At 37.7% G+C, this 26,451-nt stretch overlaps 1 protein-coding gene across 1 annotated transcript in view; it reads right to left on the reverse strand.

Moving 5' to 3' along the window:
• The window catches only part of LOC136264790 (uncharacterized), a 168,539-nt gene that overhangs the window by 44,378 nt on the left and 97,710 nt on the right, over window positions 1-26,451 (reverse strand). Inside the window, exons 14-18 of the mRNA XM_066059559.1 lie at window positions 24,774-24,890; window positions 24,507-24,725; window positions 24,100-24,264; window positions 23,879-24,045; window positions 18,734-18,788 (exon numbers count right to left, since the gene is read on the reverse strand). Coding sequence (XP_065915631.1) covers window positions 18,734-18,788; window positions 23,879-24,045; window positions 24,100-24,264; window positions 24,507-24,725; window positions 24,774-24,890 — 723 coding nt within the window. The remainder of the gene's footprint in view (window positions 1-18,733; window positions 18,789-23,878; window positions 24,046-24,099; window positions 24,265-24,506; window positions 24,726-24,773; window positions 24,891-26,451) is intronic.

Consider the following 26,451-nt stretch of genomic DNA (forward strand, 5'->3'; position numbering starts at 1 on the left):
TGTGTACCTCAAGTTGACAGTTCTCTATACCAGATAAAGCACTGCCTTTCGCTCGTGCTATACGCAAAATATAGCACTCAAAGAGTGGTCTCTCGCCCACTCTTTTCGTGCTATATTTCCCGTATAGCACTCGCGGCAGTGCTTTATCTAGTACATATATGTAATAGTTATGGCTGTATATACGCACTCTTGCCCATGGTATAACTAATATGTTCTACTTTCGCATGTAGACTCACCTAATTGGCAAAATCTTTAGTTGTTATACCCTTCTCTTATATAGGGAACCAAGTAAGCTGTGATTGTGGGATTAAATTTTGTCAAATAAACTGTGATTGTGGGATTCAATTTTAATACATCAAACAGTAGTTTGATTTTATTATTGCTAATATAGCAATTTTAAGAGACTAGTGTTAATTATGTTACTTTAATTGCTACATTAAAAGTAAAAAACAAACTACTGCTAATGTATTAAAATTGAATCCCACAATCACAGGTTGTTTGGCAGAATTCAATCCCACAATCACAGCTTGCTTGATTCTCTATATAAGAGAAGAGGATAACAGTAAAACATCAAAGAAATCTGATGATTTCTGGATATAGTGTGCACACCTATTAGGTATGCAATGTCTCAAGTCAACGAGATATATGCACTGGTGGCAGTACATATATCTCGTTAAGGCAGTGTGTAAAGAGATATACACACGAGATATACGCAATGCCTATATGCACTGCCTTAACGAGATATACGCACTGGTAGCAGTGTGTATGTTTCGTTAACATTTTGAGCCAGTGCGATATGTGATATATATATGCACTGGCTTTCCTTTGATCTGAGGTGTGAAAGTGGTACATGTAATAGTTATACCATGGCTGCAAGGGATTTTGCTGATATATACACACAAAGAGCTGCGGGTGTATATGTCAGCAAAATCCCAAGCAGCCATGATATAAGTGATATATATTACTTGGGGCATACTCACCTAATAGGTGAAAGAACTAACGAGAACTCATCCTGTTTGTTTTATACAGTAGCATCTGAAGATCGATCGTGGTTTTAATAGCGTGGGCTAATAGCCATCAAAACGTTGTCCATACATTAAAACGTCATTAATACGTTACTATATTTCAACATGCAATGTTAGAAAACTTGCAATTGTGGGATGGAGTTTATATTGTTATCATTTTGTACTAAGTTAAGCCAACTAACTTCGCTGTTAGGACAGTAAGTAAGTTATTATATTAAATTAAGTATTTAGGACTGTAGTTACTAACCTATTTCAAAGTAGCAGTAGTAGCTTTGCTGTTTCGTGGTCTGTTCAAAGGCTGATATGCAGTGGGTACAAATACGCATCCACAATCACTCAAACTATTATTTTATACCTTCATTAACCTTTTGTAACAACCAACTAGTCTATCTTAGCCTATGTACTAAGCTTAGCAACTACTACAAAAACGAGTCCAACAATACAAAGCTCTATGTCGCTCAATAAAACAGGTCAAAGCACCTCGATTCTTTGAACTGGCTGGGTATCAAAGTCATTGGCAAACCGCTTTCCCATGATATTTCCCGGGCAATATGCAAGTTAAACACCGAGCGGCGCCTTTGAACACTCACGCTAAATTGGTATATATATATATATGCAATAGTTATCTAATCAAAAACAGCCAAGCTGTAAAAAAAGAGTGCGGCCCAAAAAGGCTATGATGAAAAAAAGATGTGAAATCCAAGGTGGCGGCTAAGAAATGGCTGTGATGGTAGGTTAATGATAAAAATTTTAATAACAATAATTCAGGTGAATTTTGGTGCCGCTTGGTCTTGGCACAAATTCACCTGAATTGTCATTATTAAAATTTTAACCATTAACCTACCATCACAGCCATTCCTTGGCCGCCACCTTGGATTTCACACATCTTTTTTCACCATAGCCTTTTTGGGGGCCGCACTCTTTTTTTACAGCTTGGCTGTTTTGGATTAGATTTCACTTCTTTTTGTATTTGTATACCCCAATAGGCCGGCTTTGGAGTTTTTTAACCTATCTTTTTTTCTTTACCACAGGAAGAAGAAAAAGATGAAACAAATGTTGAATACTTTAAATATTTCTGATTTTATCAGTAAATGTACATTTTATATATGTAATACATATATTTATTACAGAACTCTCCATGGTGATTTCTTTGTAACTGAACACTCTACAAGGTAACTTCTTCTAGCTGATCTCTCTACAGGGTGAATTGTTTGTAGCTGAACGATCTACAAGGTAACTTCTTCTAACTGATCTCTCTACAGGGTGATTTGTTTGTAGCTGGACTCTCTACAAGGAAACCTCTTCTAACTGAGCTCTGTACAGGGTGAATTGTTTGTAGCTGAACTATCTACAAGGTAACTTCTTCTAGCTGATCTCTCTACAGGATGATTTGTTTGTGGCTGAACTATCTACACGATAACTTCTTCTAGCTGATCTCCCTACAGGGTGATTTGTTTTTAGCTGAATTCTGTATAGGTGATTTGTTTGCAGCTGAGCACTTTACAGAATGGTTTCTTTGTAGCTGAACTCTCTACAAGGTAACTTCTTCTAACTGATGTATCTACAGGGTCACTAGTTTGTAGCTGAATTCTCTACATGGTGATTTCTTTGTAACTGAACTATCTACAAGGTGACTTCTTCTAGCTGATCTTTCTACAGGGTGATTTGTTTGTAACTGAACTCTCTACAAGAAAACTTCTTCTAACTAGTCTCTGAACAGGGTGAATTGTTTGTAGCTGAACTCTCTACAAGGAAACTTCTTCCAGCTGATGTCTCTACAAGGTCACTAGTTTGTAGCTGAACTCTCTACATGGTGGATTCTTTGCAAATGAACTCCCTACAAGGTGACTTCTTCTAGCTGATCTCTCTACAGGGAGATTTGTTTCCAGCTGAACTCTCTACATGATGGTTTCTTTGTAGCTGAACTCTATACAAGGTAACTTCTTCTAGCTAATCTCTCTACAGGGAGATTTGTTTGTAGCTGATCTCTCTACAGGGCTATTTGTTTGTAGCTGAACTCTCTACAAGGTGATTTCTTCTAGCTGATCTTTCTACAGGGTGATTTGTTTGTAGCTGAACTCTCTACAAGGAAACTTCTTGTAGCTGATCTCTCTACAGGGAGGTTTGATTATAACTGAACTCTCTACAAGTGATTTTATTTGCAGCTGAATTCTCTACATGATGGTTTCTTTGTAGCTGAACTCTCTACAAGGTAACTTCTTCTAGCTGATCTCTCTACAGGGCAATTTGTTTGCTACAAGGTGATTTCTTCTAGCTGAACTATCCCTTTCCGTAGTTGAACTCCCTACAAAGTAACTTCTTCTAGCTGATCTCTCTACAGGGTGAAATGTTTGTAGCTGAACTCTCTGCAGGGTGATTTGTTTGTAGCTGATCTCTATACAGGTTACTTGTTTCTAACTGATCTCTTGAATTCTCTTCAGGGTAACTGCTCTATTACGATGACTGCTCTATTAGAGTATCTCGATCTTGCACTTGCTGCACCAAGTTGGATTTCTTGTTATAACTCCGTGGCTTCAAGTATGATTCTTCTACACCATCGAATAGCCTTTCTAAGATGATTACTCCATCTGTACAGCGATTTTCAAAGCATTACCCCAAGCGGTTTATCTGGTAGGCGTGGCAAGTAGTCGTTTTTTATTAGTTAATCTCGATTGCATAATTGTTACACACTGTTGGTTTTTTCGTTGTATCTTCTTGGTTTTTAGCTCGATTTCTTTCAAACCACAAAAGGTTTGAGGTTCAATAGTTAACCTATTCACCCACCAATGTTCAGCTTCTTCCCATACGCGGTTTACACTGTAGGCGTGGCAATATATTGGTGTTATTTTTCGTGAATAATCGCTCATAACTCTTTGCCTGTTTATTGTATTCCAGCCAAAGGTGGTACCGAGATGCGACTTTATATTCCACTTCTGTGTGCCAAATTTCAAGGCAATCGGATATGGCGTTCGCGTTTTATAGCAGTTTTTGTAAGTGTGGGAAAAGAGGAAGAAAAATAAGAAGAAAAAAATGAAGAAACTAAGCCAATTTTTGAAGTTGCATATCTCGGGAACTCCAGAAGCGATTTTGCTCAAATTTGGAATGTGGAGTACTGAAGTTGGAGGGAGTGTCCACAGTAAAAATCGTCTTGTTTCATCAAGGCAGCACAGAGCTACAGAGGTGCGAAAATTGCGTTTTCTTTCTTCCTGTCAATATACTCACGGGTGTTGCGCGCCGGCTTCTTGGGCCGCACGACACACTACCGTGTGTCTTGATACCATGGGCAAGAGTGCTTTGTCTGATATATATGCACAAGCCTGAGGGGCGTAGGCCCGAAGGCAAGTGCGTATATACAGGCAAAGCACGAGTGCCCATGGTATAACTAATCTAATCCAAAACAGCCAAGCTGTAAAAAAACAGTGCGGCCCTCAGAAATGCTATGGTGAAAAAGATGTGAAATCCAAGGTGGCGGCCAAGAAATGGCTGTGATGGTAGGTTAATGGTAAAAATTTTAATAACGACAATTCAGGTGAATTTTGTACCGCTTGGTCTTGGCACCAAATTCACCTGAATTGTTGTTATTAAAATTTTTACCATTAACCTACCATCACAGCAATTTCTTGGCCGCCACCTTGGATTTCACATCTTTTTTCACCATAGCCTTTCTGAGGGCCGCACTGTTTTTTTACAACTTGGCTGTTTTGGATTAGATTTCATCTCTTTTTGTATTTGTATACAACAAAGCCGGCCTATTGGGACTTTTCTAACCTGTCTTGTTTCTTTACCACAGGAAGAAGAAAAGATGAAGCAGATGTACTTTAAATATTTCTGATTTTATCAGTAAATGTACAAATTATATATATAATAGATATATTTATTACATAACTCTCCATGGTGGTTTCTTTGTAACTGAACACTCTACAAGATGACTTCTTCTTGCTGCCCTCTCTACAGGGTGAATTGTTAGTAGCTGAACAATCTACAAGGTAACTTCTTCTAGCTGATCTCTCTACAGGGTGATTTGTTTGTAGCTGAACGATCTACAAGCTTAAGGTAACTTCTTCTAGCTGATCTCTCTACAGGGTGATTTGTTTGTAGCTGAATTCTGTGCAGGTGATTTGTTTGCAGCTGAGCTCTTTACAGAATGGTTTCTTTGTAGCTGAACTCTCTACATGGTGGTTTCTTTGTAACTGAACTCTCTACAAGGTAATTTCTTCTAGCTAATCTCTCTACAGGGTGATTTGTTTGTAGCTGAACTCTCTACAGGTGATTTCTTTGCAGCTGAACTCTCTACATGATGGTTTCTTTGTAGCTGAACTCTCCACAAGGTAACTTCTTATAGCTGATCTCTCTACAGGGAGATTTGTTTGTAGCTTAACTCTCCACAGGTGATTTGTTTGTAGCCGAACGATCTACAAGGTAACTTCTTCTAGCTGATCTCCCTACAGGGTGATTTGTTTGTAGCTGAATTCTGTGCAGTTGATTTGTTTGCAGCTGAGCTCTTTACAGAATGGTTTCTTTGTAGCTGAACTCTCTACATGATGGTTCTTTGTAGCTGAACTCTCTACAAGGTGACTTCTTCTAGCTGATCTTTCTACAGGGAGATTTGTTTGCAGCTGAACTCTCTACAAGGAAACTTCTTGTAGCTGATCTCTCTACAGGGAGGTTTGATTATAACTGAACTCTCTACAAGTGATTTTATTTGCAGCTGAATTCTCTACATGATGGTTTCTTTGTAGCTGAACTCTCTACAAGGTAACTTCTTCTAGCTGATTTCTCTACAGGGCAATTTGTTTGCTACAAGGTGATTTCTTCTAGCTGAACTATCCCTTTCCGTAGTTGAACTCCCTACAAAGTAACTTCTTCTAGCTGATCTCTCTACAGGGTGAAATGTTTGTAGCTGAACTCTCTGCAGGGTGATTTGTTTGTAGCTGATCTCTATACAGGTTACTTGTTTCTAACTGATCTCTTGAATTCTCTTCAGGGTAACTGCTCTATTAGGATGACTGCTCTATTAGAGTATCTCGATCTTGCACTTGCTGCACCAAGTTGGATTTCTTGTTATAACTCCGTGGCTTCAAGTATGATTCTTCTACACCATCGAATAGCCTTTCTAAGATGATTACTCCATCTGTACAGCGATTTTCAAAGCATTACCCCAAGCGGTTTATCTGGTAGGCGTGGCAAGTAGTCGTTTTTTATTAGTTAATCTCGATTGCATAATTGTTACACACTGTTGGTTTTTTCGTTGTATCTTCTTGGTTTTTAGCTCGATTTCTTTCAAACCACAAAAGGTTTGAGGTTCAATAGTTAACCTATTCACCCACCAATGTTCAGCTTCTTCCCATACGCGGTTTACACTGTAGGCGTGGCAATATATTGGTGTTATTTTTCGTGAATAATCGCTCATAACTCTTTGCCTGTTTATTGTATTCCAGCCAAAGGTGGTACCGAGATGCGACTTTATATTCCACTTCTGTGTGCCAAATTTCAAGGCAATCGGATATGGCGTTCGCGTTTTATAGCAGTTTTTGTAAGTGTGGGAAAAGAGGAAGAAAAATAAGAAGAAAAAAATGAAGAAACTAAGCCAATTTTTGAAGTTGCATATCTCGGGAACTCCAGAAGCGATTTTGCTCAAATTTGGAATGTGGAGTACTGAAGTTGGAGGGAGTGTCCACAGTAAAAATCGTCTTGTTTCATCAAGGCAGCACAGAGCTACAGAGGTGCGAAAATTGCATTTTCTTTCTTCCTGTCAATATACTCACGGGTGTTGCGCGCCGGCTTCTTGGGCCACACGACACACTACCGTGTGTCTTGATACCATGGGCAAGAGTGCTTTGTCTGATATATATGCACAAGCCTGAGGGGCGTAGGCCCGAAGGCAAGTGCGTATATACAGGCAAAGCACGAGTGCCCATGGTATAACTAATCTAATCCAAAACAGCCAAGCTGTAAAAAAACAGTGCGGCCCTCAGAAATGCTATGGTGAAAAAGATGTGAAATCCAAGGTGGCGGCCAAGAAATGGCTGTGATGGTAGGTTAATGGTAAAAATTTTAATAACGACAATTCAGGTGAATTTTGTACCGCTTGGTCTTGGCACCAAATTCACCTGAATTGTTGTTATTAAAATTTTTACCATTAACCTACCATCACAGCAATTTCTTGGCCGCCACCTTGGATTTCACATCTTTTTTCACCATAGCCTTTCTGAGGGCCGCACTGTTTTTTTACAACTTGGCTGTTTTGGATTAGATTTCATCTCTTTTTGTATTTGTATACAACAAAGCCGGCCTATTGGGACTTTTCTAACCTGTCTTGTTTCTTTACCACAGGAAGAAGAAAAGATGAAGCAGATGTACTTTAAATATTTCTGATTTTATCAGTAAATGTACAAATTATATATATAATAGATATATTTATTACATAACTCTCCATGGTGGTTTCTTTGTAACTGAACACTCTACAAGATGACTTCTTCTTGCTGCCCTCTCTACAGGGTGAATTGTTAGTAGCTGAACAATCTACAAGGTAACTTCTTCTAGCTGATCTCTCTACAGGGTGATTTGTTTGTAGCTGAACGATCTACAAGCTTAAGGTAACTTCTTCTAGCTGATCTCTCTACAGGGTGATTTGTTTGTAGCTGAATTCTGTGCAGGTGATTTGTTTGCAGCTGAGCTCTTTACAGAATGGTTTCTTTGTAGCTGAACTCTCTACATGGTGGTTTCTTTGTAACTGAACTCTCTACAAGGTAATTTCTTCTAGCTAATCTCTCTACAGGGTGATTTGTTTGTAGCTGAACTCTCTACAGGTGATTTCTTTGCAGCTGAACTCTCTACATGATGGTTTCTTTGTAGCTGAACTCTCCACAAGGTAACTTCTTATAGCTGATCTCTCTACAGGGAGATTTGTTTGTAGCTTAACTCTCCACAGGTGATTTGTTTGTAGCCGAACGATCTACAAGGTAACTTCTTCTAGCTGATCTCCCTACAGGGTGATTTGTTTGTAGCTGAATTCTGTGCAGTTGATTTGTTTGCAGCTGAGCTCTTTACAGAATGGTTTCTTTGTAGCTGAACTCTCTACATGATGGTTCTTTGTAGCTGAACTCTCTACAAGGTGACTTCTTCTAGCTGATCTTTCTACAGGGAGATTTGTTTGCAGCTGAACTCTCTACATGATGGTTTCTTTGTAACTGAACTCTCTACAAGGTGACGTCTTCTAGCTCATCTTTCTAGAGGGTGATTTGTTTGTAGATGAATTCTCTACAAGGAAACTTTTTCTAGCTGATCTCTCTACAGGGAGAATTGTTTGTAGCTGAACTCTCTACAGGTGATTTGTTTGCAGCTGAACTCTCTACATGATGGTTTCATTGTAGCTGAACTCTCTACAAGGTAATTTCTTTTAGCTGATGTCTCTACAAGGTCACTAGTTTGTAACTGAACTCTCTACATGATGATTTCTTTGTAACTGAACTCTCTACAAGGTGACTCCTTCTAGCTGATCTTTCTACAGGGTAATTTGTTTGTAGCTGAACTCTCTACAAGGAAACTTCTTCTAGCTGATCTCTCTACAGGGAGATTTGTTTGTAACTGAACTCTCTACAGGTGATTTGTTTGCAGCTGTCTCTACATGATGGTTTCTTTGTAGCTGAACTCTCTACAAGGTAATTTCTTCTAGCTGATCTCTCTACAGGGAGATTTGCTTGTAGCTGAACTCTCTACATGTGATTTGTTTGCAGCTGAACTCTCTACATGATAGTTTCTCTGTAGCTGAACTCTCTATAAGGTAACTTCTTTTAGCTGATGTCTCTACAAGGTCACTAGTTTATAGCTGAACTTTCTACATGATGGTTTCTTTGTAACTGAACTCTCTGCAAGGTGACTTCTTCTAGCTGATCTCTCTACAGGGTGATTTGTTTGTAGCTGAACTCTCTATAAGGAAACTTCTTCTAGCTGATCTCTCTACAGGGAGATTTGTTTGCAGCTGAACTCTCTACAGGTGATTTGTTTGCAGCTGAACTCTACATGATGGTTTCTTTGTAGCGGAACTCTCTACAAGGTAATTTCTTTTAGCTGATGTCTCTACAAGGTCACTAGTTTGTAACTGAACTCTCTACATGATGATTTCTTTGTAACTGAACTCTCTACAAGGTGACTCCTTCTAGCTGATCTTTCTACAGAGTGATTTGTTTGTAGCTGATCTCTCTACAGGGTGACTTGTTTCTAGCTGATCTCTATACAGGTTACTTGTTTCTAGCTGATCTCTTGAATTCTCTTCAGGGTGACTGCTCTATTAGGATGACTGCTCTATTAGAGTATCTCGATCTTGCACTTGCTGCACCAAGTTGGATTTCGTGTTATAACTCCGTTGCTTTACGTCTGATTCTTCTACACCATTGAAGAGCCTTTCTAAGATGATTACTTCTTCTATACAGCAATTTTCAAAGCATTCGCCTTAGCAGTGTATCTGGTAGGCGTGGCAAATAGTCGTTTTTTATTAGCTAATCTCTATTGCGTAATTGTTACACACTGTTGGTTTTTTCATTGTATCTTCCTGGTTTTTGCTCGATTTCTTTCAAACCACTAAAGGTTTGAGGTTCAATACGCACTGTCTTAACGAGATATATGCAGTGCGTATATCTCGTTAACATTTTGAGTCAGTGCAATATGTGATATATATGCACTGGCTTTCCTTTGATCTGAGGTGTGAAAGTGGTACATATATATATATATATATATATGTGACCGGATCTGCGAAAACCCGACACAATCGCACATTTTTCAAATTTCTGTTTAGTAAATATTCATAATCTACCTAGCCAAGTGTACCCTCTGGTAAAATTTCAGCCTCATATGCCAATAGCTTTAGGAGTTACAGCCCTACAAAGTAGCAACAACAGAAAAATTGATTTGTACAGCAAGTATAGAGAAAATAAATTACAGGCGCCTACAAAAACAGTTGTAACATACCAATGAATCGAGGTACGGAGCTACAATTTTCACTATCGTGTTCGCCATGAATAGAAGAATCAATTACTGGGTAGGTTTGTCCTTTACTCACCCATCTTCACTGCATAAAGCGGAATTCATGAAGAAAAATCAATCACGTACGATTGCTTCGACATGACGTAAACAAATGCTCATAATTTCCATATCCTTAGGTCTACTGCAACGAAACAAAGATTTTCCAACTCCTCTTTAGAAGGCGAATAGGATGATATACAGGGTTTTATTGTTACTCCCTTCCTTCACTAAGAAAGAGGCATTCAAAAAATTTATGGAATTTTTTCAATAATACACAAGTATTTTACCCATTGTATTCAGTGCTTTATACAAAGTACCCATTGTATTCAATGATATCCAGTATTTTACAAATTTAGGCTTGTGCAATTGTGCCGGGTTTTTGCAGATCCGGTCACATATATTGTGATCTACCCCCCAAGCATCAAGGTTTATTATTTATTTATTTAGAACATGCGATGTGCAGAAATTTTGATGGTGGAAATATCTAGTAATATGCAAGATAAGCTATGCTTGCAACATACAGCAGATGATGATGATGATGATGCGCAAACTGAGCAGCGGTGACATACGAAACAAGCAGTGGCAGTGACATACGTTGGTATACAAACAAGTAACGGTGATGACATACATATCAAGCAAATGTTACAACATAAACTTTAGGAAGACATAACATACAAGCAAACTAACATGCAACTAACAACACAATGGTGTGCCCGATGCCAAGTGCCTGGCAAAATTGTGGAACACATCCTAACCATAGAACTACAGATATGTAACAAAAACACTGTATCATGTACACATTAGAGCAAGCACTGTGTTTTGAAATGATTCCTGTTGAAGTTGTATAGGTTGGAGTTGCCTTTAATGACAAAAAAATGGACTTTTCTTTGGGACTATTATAAAACTCAAGGGTAGCTATGTTGTGTAAGAAGCTGACACAACGCTGTGAAACTGCTATGCAAAGTTCTAACATGTACCTGCTTTTCAGCATACAATTTATGATTACCATGTGTTTGTGCTTTTTCTAAAAAAAAATTGATTTATTTTATTTGATTTATTTTTATTTATTTATTTTTTTTTTTAGGTACCAAGTTACCTCCATACCACCATTAATGCAGTCACTTTCTAAGGCCAGTGACTTGCTATATATGCATGTGTGTAGCTAGTTTGCTGATACTTCATTGTATTCTCTAGTTAACTATCCAAGCCCTGCTGATGCTGACTACAAACCACTAAGCAGCAATGAAGAAACCAATATAGTATGCTGTAGAATACAGAAGTTTATTAATGCATTTAATACACACTTGTGGTTGCATTATTTATTTATTTTAAATTTAATTGCACACAATAGAATTTTTGACTTCGAATGCGCAATTAACATCAGTGACTGGTGGCTACGCTATATCTATGCATGAGCTCACTACTAAGCTCACCAGTACAAAGCAACTCTTATTATTTCAGACATTACTAGAGGTTCACCGATAAGAGAATTTTTTTGGATCGATCTGATATAAATTGATATACTGAGTCAGAACATTGATACCGACCCAATATAATAAAGTGTAGCTATACATTTAGATTAGAGGAAACTGGGGAACTTTAATTTGCCATAAGATACACTTAGTAAGCAGTTCCAAGTGCTAGCAATCACTGACAATGCTTGGTTGCCTGTGGTGGTGTGGCCTCAATTAACAACCCAGACAGTGAGGCCCTCACAAAATATTTTAATGCATGCTACCGCCAAGATGAGTCCACATTACTCCACAATTTTTAATGGGTTGTAAAAGTAGCTGATTGTTTCAAGCTGTGTTTCTAGTTTGTTCATCCTATGGTTGCTTTTTATAGCTATCCACTATGATCATTTGTTGTGTGGTTGGTAAGCATTGTAACAATGAACGTTTGCTATATGCATATTTATATGGCTTCTCACAGTGTAGCACTTCTTTTCAGAATATAGAAAAAACTAATGTTTTCCCAGCCTTGTTTGCTGTATAACAGAGGGTTTAATGTGGCTTTACTATGGTAAAGACTATTTCAGTATAACATATCAGTTTTATAGTGGCTATATTGAGACCAACCAATATTGGGAAAAAATCTCCATATTGGCCACTGATGCGATATGTATCGGTACATCCCTACTCATTACATGCATATATATACGGGGTGTGTGGGAACAGTGTGTAAGCTTATACTAGTACACCATTACTGTTGCTTACCTGATGTAGCATCTCGTCTGAGACCGTTTTGCAATAGTTGGGGTGTTCCCGAAGATTCTGATTGATGCCCACTGTGCGACCTCCCTGCATTTTTGTGGATTAGGTGGCGTCCGATGAACTGGCTATGGTATGAGGTGGAGCTGTAGTTACTGATGTTGATGTTGAGTCTAGTGCCTTTGGAGCTGTCCCAGGTGATAGTGATACCGTGCATGGGCCAAGGTAAACGACTTCTAGAAACGTCCCTGACGGCGGCTACTAGTATTGTAATGTCACATCTTGTCGCATTTTCGTCCTATCTGGAACACTCGTTCCTTGAGGCGGCCATTCCCCCGGCGTGACAAAGTTCCTACTTGCTTAATCCAGCAGTTGAACTTCTTAAGGATGACGATCCTCCCCTTCCACAGCCAGCGAGAACTACGAGTATTCATCTTGAAGATTTCAAGCCACTGTAACTGGTAAGATTTCTTACAACAGGTATGAATTACTGCCAACGTGTTCTGCTCACGGTGTTGTGCATGCATTGTTCTTAACAGAGCGCACCGTTGCATGCTAATATTTTGGGTACTTGCACAGCCTACGCTCCACAACATTAATTGTGTTTAATAACTTAAACTTTATTAAAACACAAATGTGTACTCCAACCAGGCTGAAATGTAGCACACTTAATGGGTTCATTAAAGCAAATCTCAGTACCAGAATCCAATGAACAATCATAGAGTTATGACCAATTATTTGCATCAATAAGATCAAATTTCTGTCACGCCCACAGGATAAACCCCTTGAAGAAATAAGTTGAAAATTGCTATGTATATGGAGTAACCATTGTAGGAGTGCCTTTAGTGGTTTGAAAGGAATTGAGATAAAGACCATGGAGATATAACACAAAATCCAGCCTGTGTCACAATTATGTGATTGATTTTCATGAATAAAAAATATTAGTTTTGATACCTACCAGCCAAACCGAGTGAGCTGAAACCAGTATGTAGATGGAATAATCGTATAGAAAGTCTTTGCAGTAGTATAGAAGAATCGGAGTAAAACCATCAGTAATAATACAAAATTCAACTACGTGTAGTAAGTATGCAATCAAGATACTCTAATACATGTAGTACAGTCATCCTATTAAAGACTATTGATCATCACATACTGACGTATAAAAGAATATGGCGATTGCTTGTTAGTTCCTTCACCCATCAGGTGAGTGTGCTTGGAGTGATATATATCACTTATACCACAACTGTGTCAGGTTTGCTGATATACACACATTTAGCCCTCCAGTCTGTGGATCTTGGGCTTATATCAACAAAATTCCTTGCAGTAGTGGTATCAGACCTTCAGTGCTGGTCACTGAAAGTGTTAATAATAAATAATAATAACTATCACTTATACATATACCATAATTTTCAATAGTACACGCATGCTCAAATAAACACCAGGTCCTAAGTGAAGGCCAGGGAGTACTAACTTAACACAGTGGTTACAAATGCTTAGTTTGTAGAGCAATGCTTACTGCAACAGGCACAGCTGAAAAACAGCTTTTGCTGATGCTGTCTCCCTGTCTAAATAACATTAAAAAAAAACAAAAAAAAAAACAAAGACTTGTGACTTGTCAAAAGGATGTCAACAGTAGGAGCAATCAGGCTTTTTTAGCTGGTTATGAGTAGATCATAAGAAATAAGTGCCAAGAGTTCTGAACGGATAAATACCATCTAATCCAAAACAGCCAGGCTGTAAAAAAAGTGTGCGGCCCTCAGAAAGGCTATGGTGAAAAAAGATGTGAAATCCAAGGTGGCGGCCAAGAAATGACTGTGATGTAGGTTAATGGTAAAAATTTTAATAACGACAATTCAGGTGAATTTTTGTGCTGCTTGGCCGCACACTTTTTTTACAGCTTGGCTGTTTTGGATTAGATTTCATTTCTTTTTGTATTTGTATACCCCAAAGCCGGCCTATGGCCAACTTTGGGACATTTTTAACTTATGCTTTTTTTTCTTTACCACAGGAAGAAGAAAAGATGAAGTAGATGTACTTTAAATATTTTATCAGTAAATGTACAAATTATATATATAATACATAATATTATATTGATTACAGAAATCTTCATGGTGGTTTCTTTGTAACTGAACACTCTACAAGGTGACTTCTTCTAGATGCTCCCTCTACAGGGTGAATTGTATGTAGCTGAACGATCTACAAGGTAACTTCTTCTAGCTGATCTCTCTACAGGGTGATTTGTTTGTAGCTGAATTCTGTATAGGTGATTTGTTTGCAGCTGAGCTCTTTAAAGAATGGTTTCTTTGTAGCTGAACTCTCTACAAGGTAACTTCTTCTAGCTGATGTCTTTACAGGGTCACTAGTTTGTAGCTGAATTCTCTACATGGTGGTTTCTTTGTAACTGAACTCTCTACAAGGTAACTTCTTCTAGCTGATTTCTCTACAGGGTGATTTGTTTGTAGCTGAATTCTGTATAGGTGATTTGTTTGCAGCTGAGCTCTTTAAAGAATGGTTTCTTTGTAGCTGAACTCTCTACAAGGTAACTTCTTCTAGCCGATGTCTTTACAGGGTCACTAGCTTGTAGCCGAATTCTCTACATGGTGGTTTCTTTGTAACTGAACTCTCTACAAGGTAACTTCTTCTAGCTGATCTTTCTACAGGGTGATTTGTTTGTAGCTGAATTCTGTATAGGTGATTTGTTTGCAGCTGAGCTCTTTAAAGAATGGTTTCTTTGTAGCTGAAATCTCTACAAGGTAACTTCTTCTAGCTGATGTCTCTACAAGGTCACTAGTTTGTAGCTGAGCTCTCTATATGGTGGTTTCTTTGTAACTGAACTCTCTACAAGGTGACTTCTTCTAGCTGATCTTTCTACAGTGTGATTTGTTTGAAGCTGAACTCTCTACAAGGAAACTTCTTCTAGCTGATCTCTCTACAGGGAGATTTGCTTGTAGATGAACTCTCTACAGGTGATTTGTTTGCAGCTGAACTCTTTACATGATGGTTTCTTTGTAGCTGAACTCTCTGCAAGGTAACTTCCTCTACTGATCTCTCTACAGGGCGATTTGTTTGTAGCTGAACTCTGTGGTTTCTTTGTAGCTGAACTCTACAAGGTGATTTCTTCTAGCTGAACTATCTCTTTCCATAGTTGCATGAACTCCCTACAAGGTGACTTCTTCTAGCTGATCTTTCTACAGGGTGATTTGTTTGTAGCTGAAAGATCTACAAGGTAACTTCTTCTAGCTGATCTCTCTACAGGGTGATTTGTTCATAGCTGAATTCTGTACAGGTGATTTGTTTGCAGCTGAGCTCTTTACAAAATGGTTTCTTTGTAGCTGAACTCTCTGCAAGGTAACTTCTTCTAGCTGATCTCTCTACAGAGTGATTTGTTTGTAGCTGAAAGATCTACAAGGTGACTTCTTCTAGCTGATCTCTCTACAGGGAGATTTGTTTGTAGCTGAATGATCTACAAGGTAACTTCTTCTAGCTGATCTCTCTACAGGGTGATTTGTTCATAGCTGAATTCTGTACAGGTGATTTGTTTGCAGCTGAGCTCTTTACAAAATGGTTTCTTTGTAGCTGAACTCTCTGCAAGGTAACTTCTTCTAGCTGATCTCTCTACAGAGTGATTTGTTTGTAGCTGAAAGATCTACAAGGTAACTTCTTCTAGCTGATTTCTCTACAGGGTGGTTTGTTTGTAGCTGAATTCTGTACAGGTGATTTGTTTGCAGCTGAGCTCTTTACAGAGTAGTTTCTTTGTAGCTGAACTCTCTAAAAGGTAACTTCTTCTAACTGATCTTTCTACAGGGCAATTTGTTTGTGGCTGAATTTTCTACAGGGTGATTTCTTTGCAGCTGAACTCTCTACATGGTAGTTTTTTGTAGCTGAACTATCTACAAGGTAATTTCTTCTAGTTGACCTCTCTACAGGGTGATTTGTTTGTAGCTGAATTCTGTACAGGTGATTTGTTTGCAGCTGAGCTCTTTACAGAATGGTTTCTTTGTAGCTGAAATCTCTACAAGGTAACCTTTCTAGCTGATGTCTCTACAAGGTCACTAGTTTGTAGCTGAACTCTCTACATGGTGGTTTCTTTGTAACTGAACTTTCTACAAGGTGACATCTTCTAGCTGATCTTTCTACAGGGTGATTTGTTTGTAGCTGAACTCTCTACAAGGTAACTTCTTCTAGCTGATCTCTCTACAGGGAGATTTGTTTGTAGCTGAACTCTCTACAGGTGATTTGTTTGAAGCTGAACTCTCTAAATGATGGTTTCTTTGTAGCTGAACTCTCTACAAGTTAACTTCTTCTAGCTGATCTCTCTACAGGGTGATTTGTTTGTAGCTGGACTATCTACAAGATAACTTCTTCTAGCTGATCTCTCTACATGGTGATTTGTTTGTAGCTGAATTCTGTATAGGTGATTTGTTTGCAGCTGAGCTCTTTAAATAATGGTTTCTTTGTAGCTGAACTCTCTACAAGGTAACTTCTTCTAGCTGATGTCTTTACAGGGTCACTAGTTTGTAGCTGAATTCTCTACATGGTGGTTCTTTGTAACTGAACTCTCTACAAGGTAACTTTTTCTAGCTGATCTTTCTACAGGGTGATTTGTTTGTAGCTGAATTCTGTACAGGTAATTTGTTTGCAGCTGAGCTCTTTAAAGAATGGTTTCTTTGTAGCTGAACTCTCTACAAGGTAACTTCTTCTAACTGATGTCTCTACAAGGTCACTAGTTTGTAGCTGAGCTCTCTACATGGTGGTTTCCTTGTAACTGAACTCTCTACAAGGTGACCTCTTCTAGCTGATCTTTCTACAGTGTGATTTGTTTGAAGCTGAACTCTCTACAAGGTAACTTCTTCTAGCTGATCTCTCTACAGGGAGATTTGTTTGTAGCTGAACTCTCTACATGATGGTTTCTTTGTAGCTGAACTCTCTACAAGGTAACTTCTTCTAGCTAATCTCTCTACAGGGAGATTTGTTTGTAGCTGAACTCTCTGCATGATGGTTTCTTTGTAGCTGAACTCTCTGCAAGGTAACTTCTCCTATTGATCTCTCCACAGGGCGACTTGTTTGTAGCTGAACTCTCTACATGGCGGTTTCTTTGTAGCTGAACTCTACAAGGTAATTTCTTCTAGCTGAACTATCTCTTTCCATAGTTGCATGAACTCCATACAAGGTAACTTCTTCTAGCTGATCTCTCTACAGAGTGACTTGTGTGTAGCTGATCTCTATACAGGTTTCTTGTTTCTAGCTGATCACTTGAATTCTCTTCAGGGTGACTGCTCTATTAGGATGACTGCTCTATTAGAGTATCTCAATCTCGCACGTGCTGCACCAAGTTGGATTTCGTGTTATAACTCCGTGGCTTTAAGTTTGATTCTTCTACACCATTGATGAGCCTTTCTAAGATGATTACTCCATCTGTACAACGATTTTCAAAGCATTACCCCAAGTGGTTTATCTGGTAGGCGTGGCAAGCAGTCGTTTTTTATTAGCTAATCTCGATTGCATAATTGTTATACACTGTTGGTTTTTTCGTTGTATCTTCCTGTTTTTTAGCTCGATTTATTTCAAAACACAAAAGGTTTAAGGTTCAATAGTTAACCTATTCACCCACCGATTTTCAGCTTCTTCCCATACGCGGTTTACCCTGTAGGCGTGACAACATATTGGTGTTATTTTTTGTGAATAATCGCTCATAACCCTTTACCTGTTTATCGTATTCCAGCCAAAGTTGGTACCAAGATGCGCCTTTATATCCCCCTCCTGTGTGCCAAATTTCAAGGCAATCGGATGTGGCGTTCGCGTTTTATAGCAGTTTTTGTAAGTGTGCGACAAGAAAAAGAAAAATAAGAAGAAAAAAAAAAACGAAGAAACTGAGCCAATTTGTGAAGTCGCATATCTCGGGAACGCGCAAAGCGATTTCGTTCAAATTTGGAATGTGGAGTGCTGCAGTTGGAGGGCATGCCCACAGCAAAAATCGTCTTGTTTCATCAAGGAAGCACAGAGCTACGGAGGTGCGAAAATTGCGTTTTCTTTCTTCCTGTCAATATACCCACGGGTGTTACACGCCAGCTTCTTGGGCCGCACGACACACTACCGTGTGCCTTGATTCCTTTTTAGTGTACGCATTCAAAGGAGATGCTCAGAGTTTACCGTATATGGGAAGTACGTATCACAGGAAAGCAGTATGCTCATCACATGATATATTCTTTATGAAAACATATTTTTCAAATTACAAACACTGAAAACAATTATAAAAGTAAATTATGGTATTGTCAAACTTGTACTTCTAAATGTATCTTGTCATTTTGCTAAACTACATACTAAAGTAGAAACTATAGTAAGCTTACGTAAATCTGTACTAGTATAGATTGTTTACCAGTCACTGGTTTGGTTGGTCATATACACAATACTATGTAAGTTGGCTTTGCTACTAATGTAAATTAGTTAGTAACACATATATAAACTGTGCATACGTACCTCCTGTAGTTTGTAAGGAAGCAAGTTAACTTTCAAAACAGTAAAAGTCCGATACCTTCAAAAGAGACACATATATGTTAGTATCTTGTTTTGCAACAAGAAAAGCAACAATGCAGTCATTTTATACAAGATGCATAATGCAAAAAGGGTCTAACATATGGTAGTTTCTCAGCAATAATTCTCATACTCGCATTGAATTTGCTGAAATTCTGAAGGTATACTACACTCATGTAACTACAATACATTCATGACTACAACTTGATGCAGCGACTATTCAATCTCAACCACCCAATTTAATGCTCAAAAACAATGTTGTAATTGTAATTTGTAATTTTAAATTTTGGATAGAGGCATAGCCTGTACATCCAAATCATACACACAAAAAAAAAGTAGTTATACCCATTAAAAATCATACATTATATTACTAGAGTGTCTGTCCAGCAGATTCTTAAATTGATTAGGGGAGTTGGAGTCAATCACTGATTGGGGTAAAGAATTCCAATCATTAATCACTCTAATTGAAAAGAAGGATGATCTTGATAATCAATTTGTATGTGGCTTGAATAATTTCATATTGTATCCTCTTGTTGTTGTGATTGTGGAGAATGACAATACGTTCTCTGTATTTATGTTATAGAAAGTGTTTAAGCCCTAATTTTCAAAATTGATTGTGGCACTACTCAAGTGTAGCTACTATTAACAGTGTGGCATTTAACCAAGGAACAACAGTAGTTGAGCTTTACACTTAAAGTAATGTTAATTTGGTTCCTTATATACTATAATATCATAATTAGCTAAAACCACCATATCGGTACACCTGCACTATAATTTTATTTACACTTCACAATATATGATTAGTATCAGCTCTTAAGATGCAACTGAAAATTTTGTATCAGTACATCTTTTTGGCAAACAGCCAACTATAATAACCAGCAAAGCATTTAGCTAAGAGTAAACATATGTATATACTGTAACTATAGTCAAACACTTCTCTAATATGATGCTCAGTGGTGCACATCAATTATGTAGGAATATTGAGGTGGTTAGATTATCAATTCACCTCTGTATTTTGACATAGAATTCTGTCTCAATTATGCAGTAAATTACAGAAAATAATCTTCACGATGCACACTATCTATCTACTGTAGTTCCATACTTTTTACTCAAATTGTACAAAATGGTCTTTTAAAAAGCTAAGGAATTTTAACTAACATGTAATGACATAATGTGAGGATCCCAAAATAAATCTACTTTCCCAAATGCCAAGAGAGATAGATCTAGTGTTGCTAGTAGTAATCAGTTCATATATATATGTAATCTAAACCAAAACAGCCAAGCTGTAAAAAAAGAGTGCGCCCCCCAAAAAGGCCAGGATGAAAAAAGATGTGAAATCCAAGGTGGCGGCCAAGAAATGGCTGTGATGGTACGTTAATGGCAAAAAATTTTATTATGACAATACAGGTGAATTTGCGTTTCCTTCTCCACTAGGATTCGGCAACAAATTCACCTGAATTGTCATAATTAAAATTTTTACCATTAACCTACCATCACAGCCATTTCTTGGCTGCCACCTTGGATTTCACATCTTTTTTCATCCTGGCCTTTTGGGGGGCCGCACTGTTTTTTTACAGCTTGGCTGTTTTGGTTTAGATATCACTTCTTTTTGTATTGCAAGCCACAAAGCCGGCCATTAACTGGCTTTGGTGCTTCCTTCTAACTTGTTTTTTTTTTCTTTCTGCAGGAATATTGGAACAAAGGAAGAAATGTTGTGTACAGTTTTTCGTCAGCTGAAACTCTCATTGAACTCTTTTCAGAGTGAATTGTTTCTAGCTGAACTCTCTACATGGTGATTTTTTTCCCAACATATATTTCTACAGGGTGATTTGTTTGTAGCTGATCCCTATAAGGTAACTTGTATCTAGCTGATATCTCTACAGGGTGACTTGTTTGTAGCTGATCTCTCTACAGGGTGATTTGTTTGTAGCTGAATTCTCTACATGATGGTTTCTTTGTAGCTGAACTCTCTACAAGATAACTTCTTCTAGCTGATCTCTCTACAGGGTGACTTGTTTGTAGCTGAACTTTCAACTTGATGGCTTCTTTGTGACTGAATTCTCTACAAGGTAACTTCTTCTAGCTGATCTTTCTACAGGGTGACTTGTTTGTAGCTGAACTCTCTACATGATGGTTTCTTTGTAGCTGAACTCTCTACAAGGTAACTTCTTCTAGCTGATCTTTCCACAGGGCGATTTATTTGTAGCTGAATTCTCTACAGGTTGGTTTGTTTGCAGCTGAACTCTCTACATGGTGGTTTCTTTGTAGCTGAACTCTCTGCAAGGTGACTTCTTATAGCTGAACTATCTACACAGTGATCTTTTCATAGCTGAACTCTCTACAGGGTGATTTGTTTGTAGCTAAACTCTCTACAAGATGATTTGTTTTTAGCTGATCTCTCTATAGGGTAACTTGTTTGTAGCTGAACTTTCTACAGGATGATTTCTTTGTAGTTGATCTCTACAGGGTGACTTGTTTAGCTGAACTCTCTACAAGGTGATTTGTTTGCAGCTGAACCCTCTACAGGATGGTTTTTTGTAGCTGAACTCTACAAGGTGACTTCTTCTAGCTGATCTCTCTACAGGGCGATTTGTTTGTAGCCGAATTCTCTACAGGATGATTTGTTTGCAGCTGAACTCTTTACATGATGGTTTCTTTGTAGCTAAACTCTATGCAGGGTGATGTGGTTGTAGCTGAAACAGGGTGATTTGTTTGCAGCTGAACACTCTACAGGATGGTTTCTTTGTAGCTGAACTCTCTGCAAGGTGATTTCGTCTAGCTGATCTCTCTACAATGTAACTTCTTGTAGCTGATCTCTCTACTGGGTGACTTGTGTCTAGTTGTACACTGTACAAGGTGATTTGTTTGTAGCTGAATACTCTACAGGGTGATTTTCTGTAGCCAAACTCTCTGCAGGGTGATTTGTTTGTAGCTGAACTCTCTACAAGATGGTTTCTTTGTAGCTGATGTTGCTACAGGTGACTTGTTTCTAGCTGATCTCTCTAAAGGATGGTTTCTTTGTAGCTGAACTCTCTATAGGGTGGTTTTTTTTTCTAGCTGAACTCTCTCAAGGGTGATCACTTCACAGCTCAACCCTCTACAAGGTGGCTTCTTCTATCTGATCTCTCTACAGTGTGATTTGTTTGTAGCTGAACTCTCTACAAGGTGATGTTTTATAGCTGAGCTCTCTCATATTTCTAGCTGATCTCTCTACAGAGTAACTTGTTAGTCTAGCTGAAGTCTTTACATGGTGGATTTTGGTTGTTAAACTCTCTGCATGAAGACTTGTTTGTAGCAGAACTTCTACAGAGTACATTGTTTGTAGCTGAACTCTCTACAGGGTGCATGACTTGTTTATAACTGAACTCCCTTCAGTGTGACTTGTAATGTTCTGAATCACTACAGCAATATATTTGTAGCTAAACTCTCTATAAAGTGACTTGCTTGTCGCTGAACTGTCTATAAGATTAACTGTTTGCAGCTGAACTCCCTACAGAATAACTTGTAATGTAATAGAATTCTATAATGGAGTAAATAGATCAGCCAAATGCTCTATTAGGGTGACTGTTCTATTAGATTATCTCGATCTTGCATTTGCTACATGGAGTTGGCTTTCGAATCATAACTCAGTGGTTTGTAATCCGATTCTTCTGTACTACTGCAAGGACTTTCTATGAAGATTAATCCAGCCATACACCGATTTTCAGCTCATTGCTCTAAGCGATTTGCCTAGTAGGCGTGAAAACTAATACTTTTTTATTCATAAAAATCGATTGCATAATTGTGACACAGGTTGGGTTTTGTGTCATATCTCCATGGTCTTTATCTCGATTCCTTTCAAACCACCAAAAGGCACTTCTACGATGGTTACCCCATCTACATAGCAATTTTCAACTCATTCCATGAAGTGGTTTACCCTGTAGGCGTGACAACAAATCGATCTTGTTTTACGCGAATAATCAGTCATAACTCCTGAACCATTCATCGGATTTCCACCAAATTTGATGCTAGAATTCACCTTTGGACTCCCTTTCTGTGTGCCAAAAAAAATTGCAAGGCGATCGGAGTACGCATTTGCATTTATAGCAATTTTTGCAAGTGTGCAAAAACACAAAGAAGAAAAAAAAATGAAGAAAAAAATCGAAACTTTGGAAGCTCGTATCTTGGAAATGGCTGGAGCGATTTCCTTCAAATTTGGTATGTAGACTCCCCTAGCTAGCAGACAACTCTGTGGTAAATTTGGTTCCAATCGGATAAGGGATCACCGAGATACAAAAGTGTGAAAATGATGTTTTCGTTCTTCCTGTCAATATACCCACTGTGTGGCGTGCCGGCTTCTTGGACCGCACGACACACTATCGTGTATCTTGATATGAGGCTAATTACATAGTGGCAACTCAAATGATAAAGTTATGCTTTGAGCAATACTCAAAAATCCAGCCAATTATGCTCAAAATTATGCTCTTAAAATCAAGATTGTGTTCTAGATTGGCTGTTTTGTTAGAGTATATCAGCCTTTCCTGACTGCTGTATTAGGGTAAGTGACTGCTGTATTAGAGTAAGTGACTGCTATATTAGATTATCTCGATCTTATTTCTGCAAAGTGTGAATAATCAGCCAAGAATCAATAAAAATGATAACATTACACATATGTTTTGATATGAAATGCAGTACTAAGGTGTAGTGTGTTCATGCTTCACTGTATTTTTAGCATGAACATTGCACATTTTAATGTAAAATCTTGAAAATCATCTAATTTTGCTGGCATAATGCTTGATACATTTGCTAGCCTATTATACTTGAAATAATGCCGGCATAATTGGCACAAGCCTAATCAAATTGCTTAGGTTTTAAATTGTATTCTGCCATATTATACAGCTTTACATATATGAATGATATGTGAAACATTTCCACAATTAATCTGCTCAGCATGAGTGAGGCAAGCTGTAAGTTTAAAAGCAATGTGTAAATCAGGCTAGATAAACAAGTAAATGGCATTTTAGTCTTTACAGTTCTTTTACTAGCAATAGTTGTAATATGGTGATTTCAAACACAAAGACTGCAACAAATTATGGCAAAATGGAATAGTACCTAAATGTAGATGCTCTGTGTAGGAATAGTTTCAAATCTTCTTCAGTAGAGTCTTCACTACAATGGAACACTTCATAGGATTCTGGTACTCCATTGTAGATTTCAATCAGTAGACGAAGTAACTGTCCATTGTCATAATTTGGAGCAAAATGAACGATTTCTTGAAACTGTCAACAGAGCATTATGTACATAAGCATAGTCAAGCATACATTGCTACTTACAGACAACAATGACTTTCCTTTATCAAATGACATCGGTTGAGATCTACTGCATAGGAAGTGTTCAGCCAAGGACATGTTACTACAAAGTTGTTGCAGAAATTTCCCCACATATTCAACTGGTATTTCATCCTTATTCTTAGAACCAAGATAAGAATTTTTACATTTCTGTAAAAGAAACTAGACAGTAATTGGTACTTTTTTATGTATGCATGTACGTATATGTCCAGAATGCAGTAGAAGAATGCAAGAAAATGTTGTAAGAGGACATTGTGCAAAACAGTTACAATTTTCAGTGGGGACATCTATGTCATTATGTACATATAGTTTTCGTAATGTACCATGTATAGATATGCATCACACATTGCAATTTATATACAAATGTAAATTATGTACAGTACAGACATTACCTCTATAGCTTTTTTAAGCTTTAGCACTGTAGTAATGTCATTTTCAAACAGGAAACTAATTTCTTTTATCATTGCAATAGCACTAAAGTTTTGTGATTCTAAAATATCGTGAAGTGACAGAACCTTTGACACACTAAAAAACAACAGTTTATCATAGCATTTATATAATGCTTTGATTTTAGCTCTCCATTCCTTCAACTCATTTTCAGTGTCCTTTACCTATTAAAAACACTACTACAGTTATGCTTTTACAACATTTCTACAGACCACTTGTTCTGTAAGCTCCAGTGTATCTGAACATGAAATTCTAATCTTTTTGTTTAGATACTTTGGGTGCCCCAAGTCTCTCAGCTTTATCAGCATGTCATAAACCTTTACGGCAGTCTGTGAAAAAATTAAATCATCACAAAAGTCTGATAAGCAAACGTACATAAATCATAGCTTTGTTTGAAATTTAAAAAATGCAAATTAGCTAACACATGTATGCATGATGAATAACCAACCAATGCTGCATCTCTGAAGTTGTCAATAGGTACATACAAAAGCTACAAAATCTGTGCAAATGCATCACCGTGTACTTAACATTGATCCTTAAATTGCATTGCTGAAACAATTATTCAGTTATTTGACTATTCAGTCAGCATGACACCATTCAATTCATTGATACACTTTTTGAATAATCGTTAGCACCTTGTACACTGCAGTCAGATGGAAAAGCCAGTCTTGGAACTTAAGATTGTGAAGGAAGTGATGTATCTATGCTGTAAAAATTCCATTTTAGAAAAGATAGAACAAGCTCTTAGGCTTTACTTTGCTCCCTGACAAAAGGTTTCAGTACTTATTCAGTAGACGTATAAGCAGAATAATCAAATATTCGATCATTTTTTCACAATTAACTATTCGAATAGTAAAAATTGCTATTCATTTCAGCACTAGTCCATTGAACTTGATAGGTAAGGTTATTGCCACATAAATTTATGCGCAAAATGGATACTCTGAAATTTCTGTGTTTATGCTGAAAACATACCATTCACCTAAAGCAAGGTGGCTTTTCACTAACACTTTAAATTTCCAATGGGTGTATTTCATGTTAATACGCAGATCATTACAACTGAATCTGTCTAGTGTCACATGGTCCATTCAATGATCCAATTTTGGAGATTAAATGAAAGCCAAGAAATGAGGAGAGAAATTGGAACAATTGGTTCTCTTGTGCTGTTAAGTGGGCAGGCATGACTACACAGTAATAAGTACTATTTGTTCAAAAAAGTGTAGTAAGCAGTGCTTCATTTAAGGGGGGGACTTTTCCCTTGACAACCCCGCTTCCCTTAAATTTAAACAAAAGAAAAGGTACAGTAGCTGAGAAATGTACCTGAAAACACATCAGAAATGGTGATCTCATCTGGTCATTCTCAGGTATTATATTTGAGAATGCACCAAATATATACAATATAAGAAAATGTGAACTACAAAAATTCCTGGGAAAGCAAGCCTCACCCCTCTAAATGCTGTGTGTGCACATGGACCATTGTTCCTTTAGCTATCTACTCTCATAAAACCCCCTTTAAGTCTTTTCCTAGAAGAAGAAGGCCTAGCAAGGAATGGTGCACTCTAGTCAGTTACTGTTGTACCAATATGAGATTTTGCCAATATTTCTATAGTTGATTAAAATAGAATAATACGTGACTGTATTTGCAAAAAGGTATCTTTTTACTACAAAAGGAATGCTAAAGGATGTGGGAAGTATGTTGGAACCAGTGATAGGGTAAACGAATTGAGGCATGCTTAAGTAATTTTAGAAGTTGAGAGATTGAGATTCTCTAATAGAGCAATCACCTACTCTAAAGAACAAAAAGCATAGAATTTCATGGCCAATATACAAGACCACATTATTGGAATTAAATCATCTGTTGACTTTAAATACTGTAGAAACTTAGTTAGTTCT

Source organism: Dysidea avara, chromosome 8, assembly GCF_963678975.1.
Source record: "Dysidea avara chromosome 8, odDysAvar1.4, whole genome shotgun sequence".
Classification (NCBI taxonomy): domain Eukaryota; kingdom Metazoa; phylum Porifera; class Demospongiae; order Dictyoceratida; family Dysideidae; genus Dysidea; species Dysidea avara.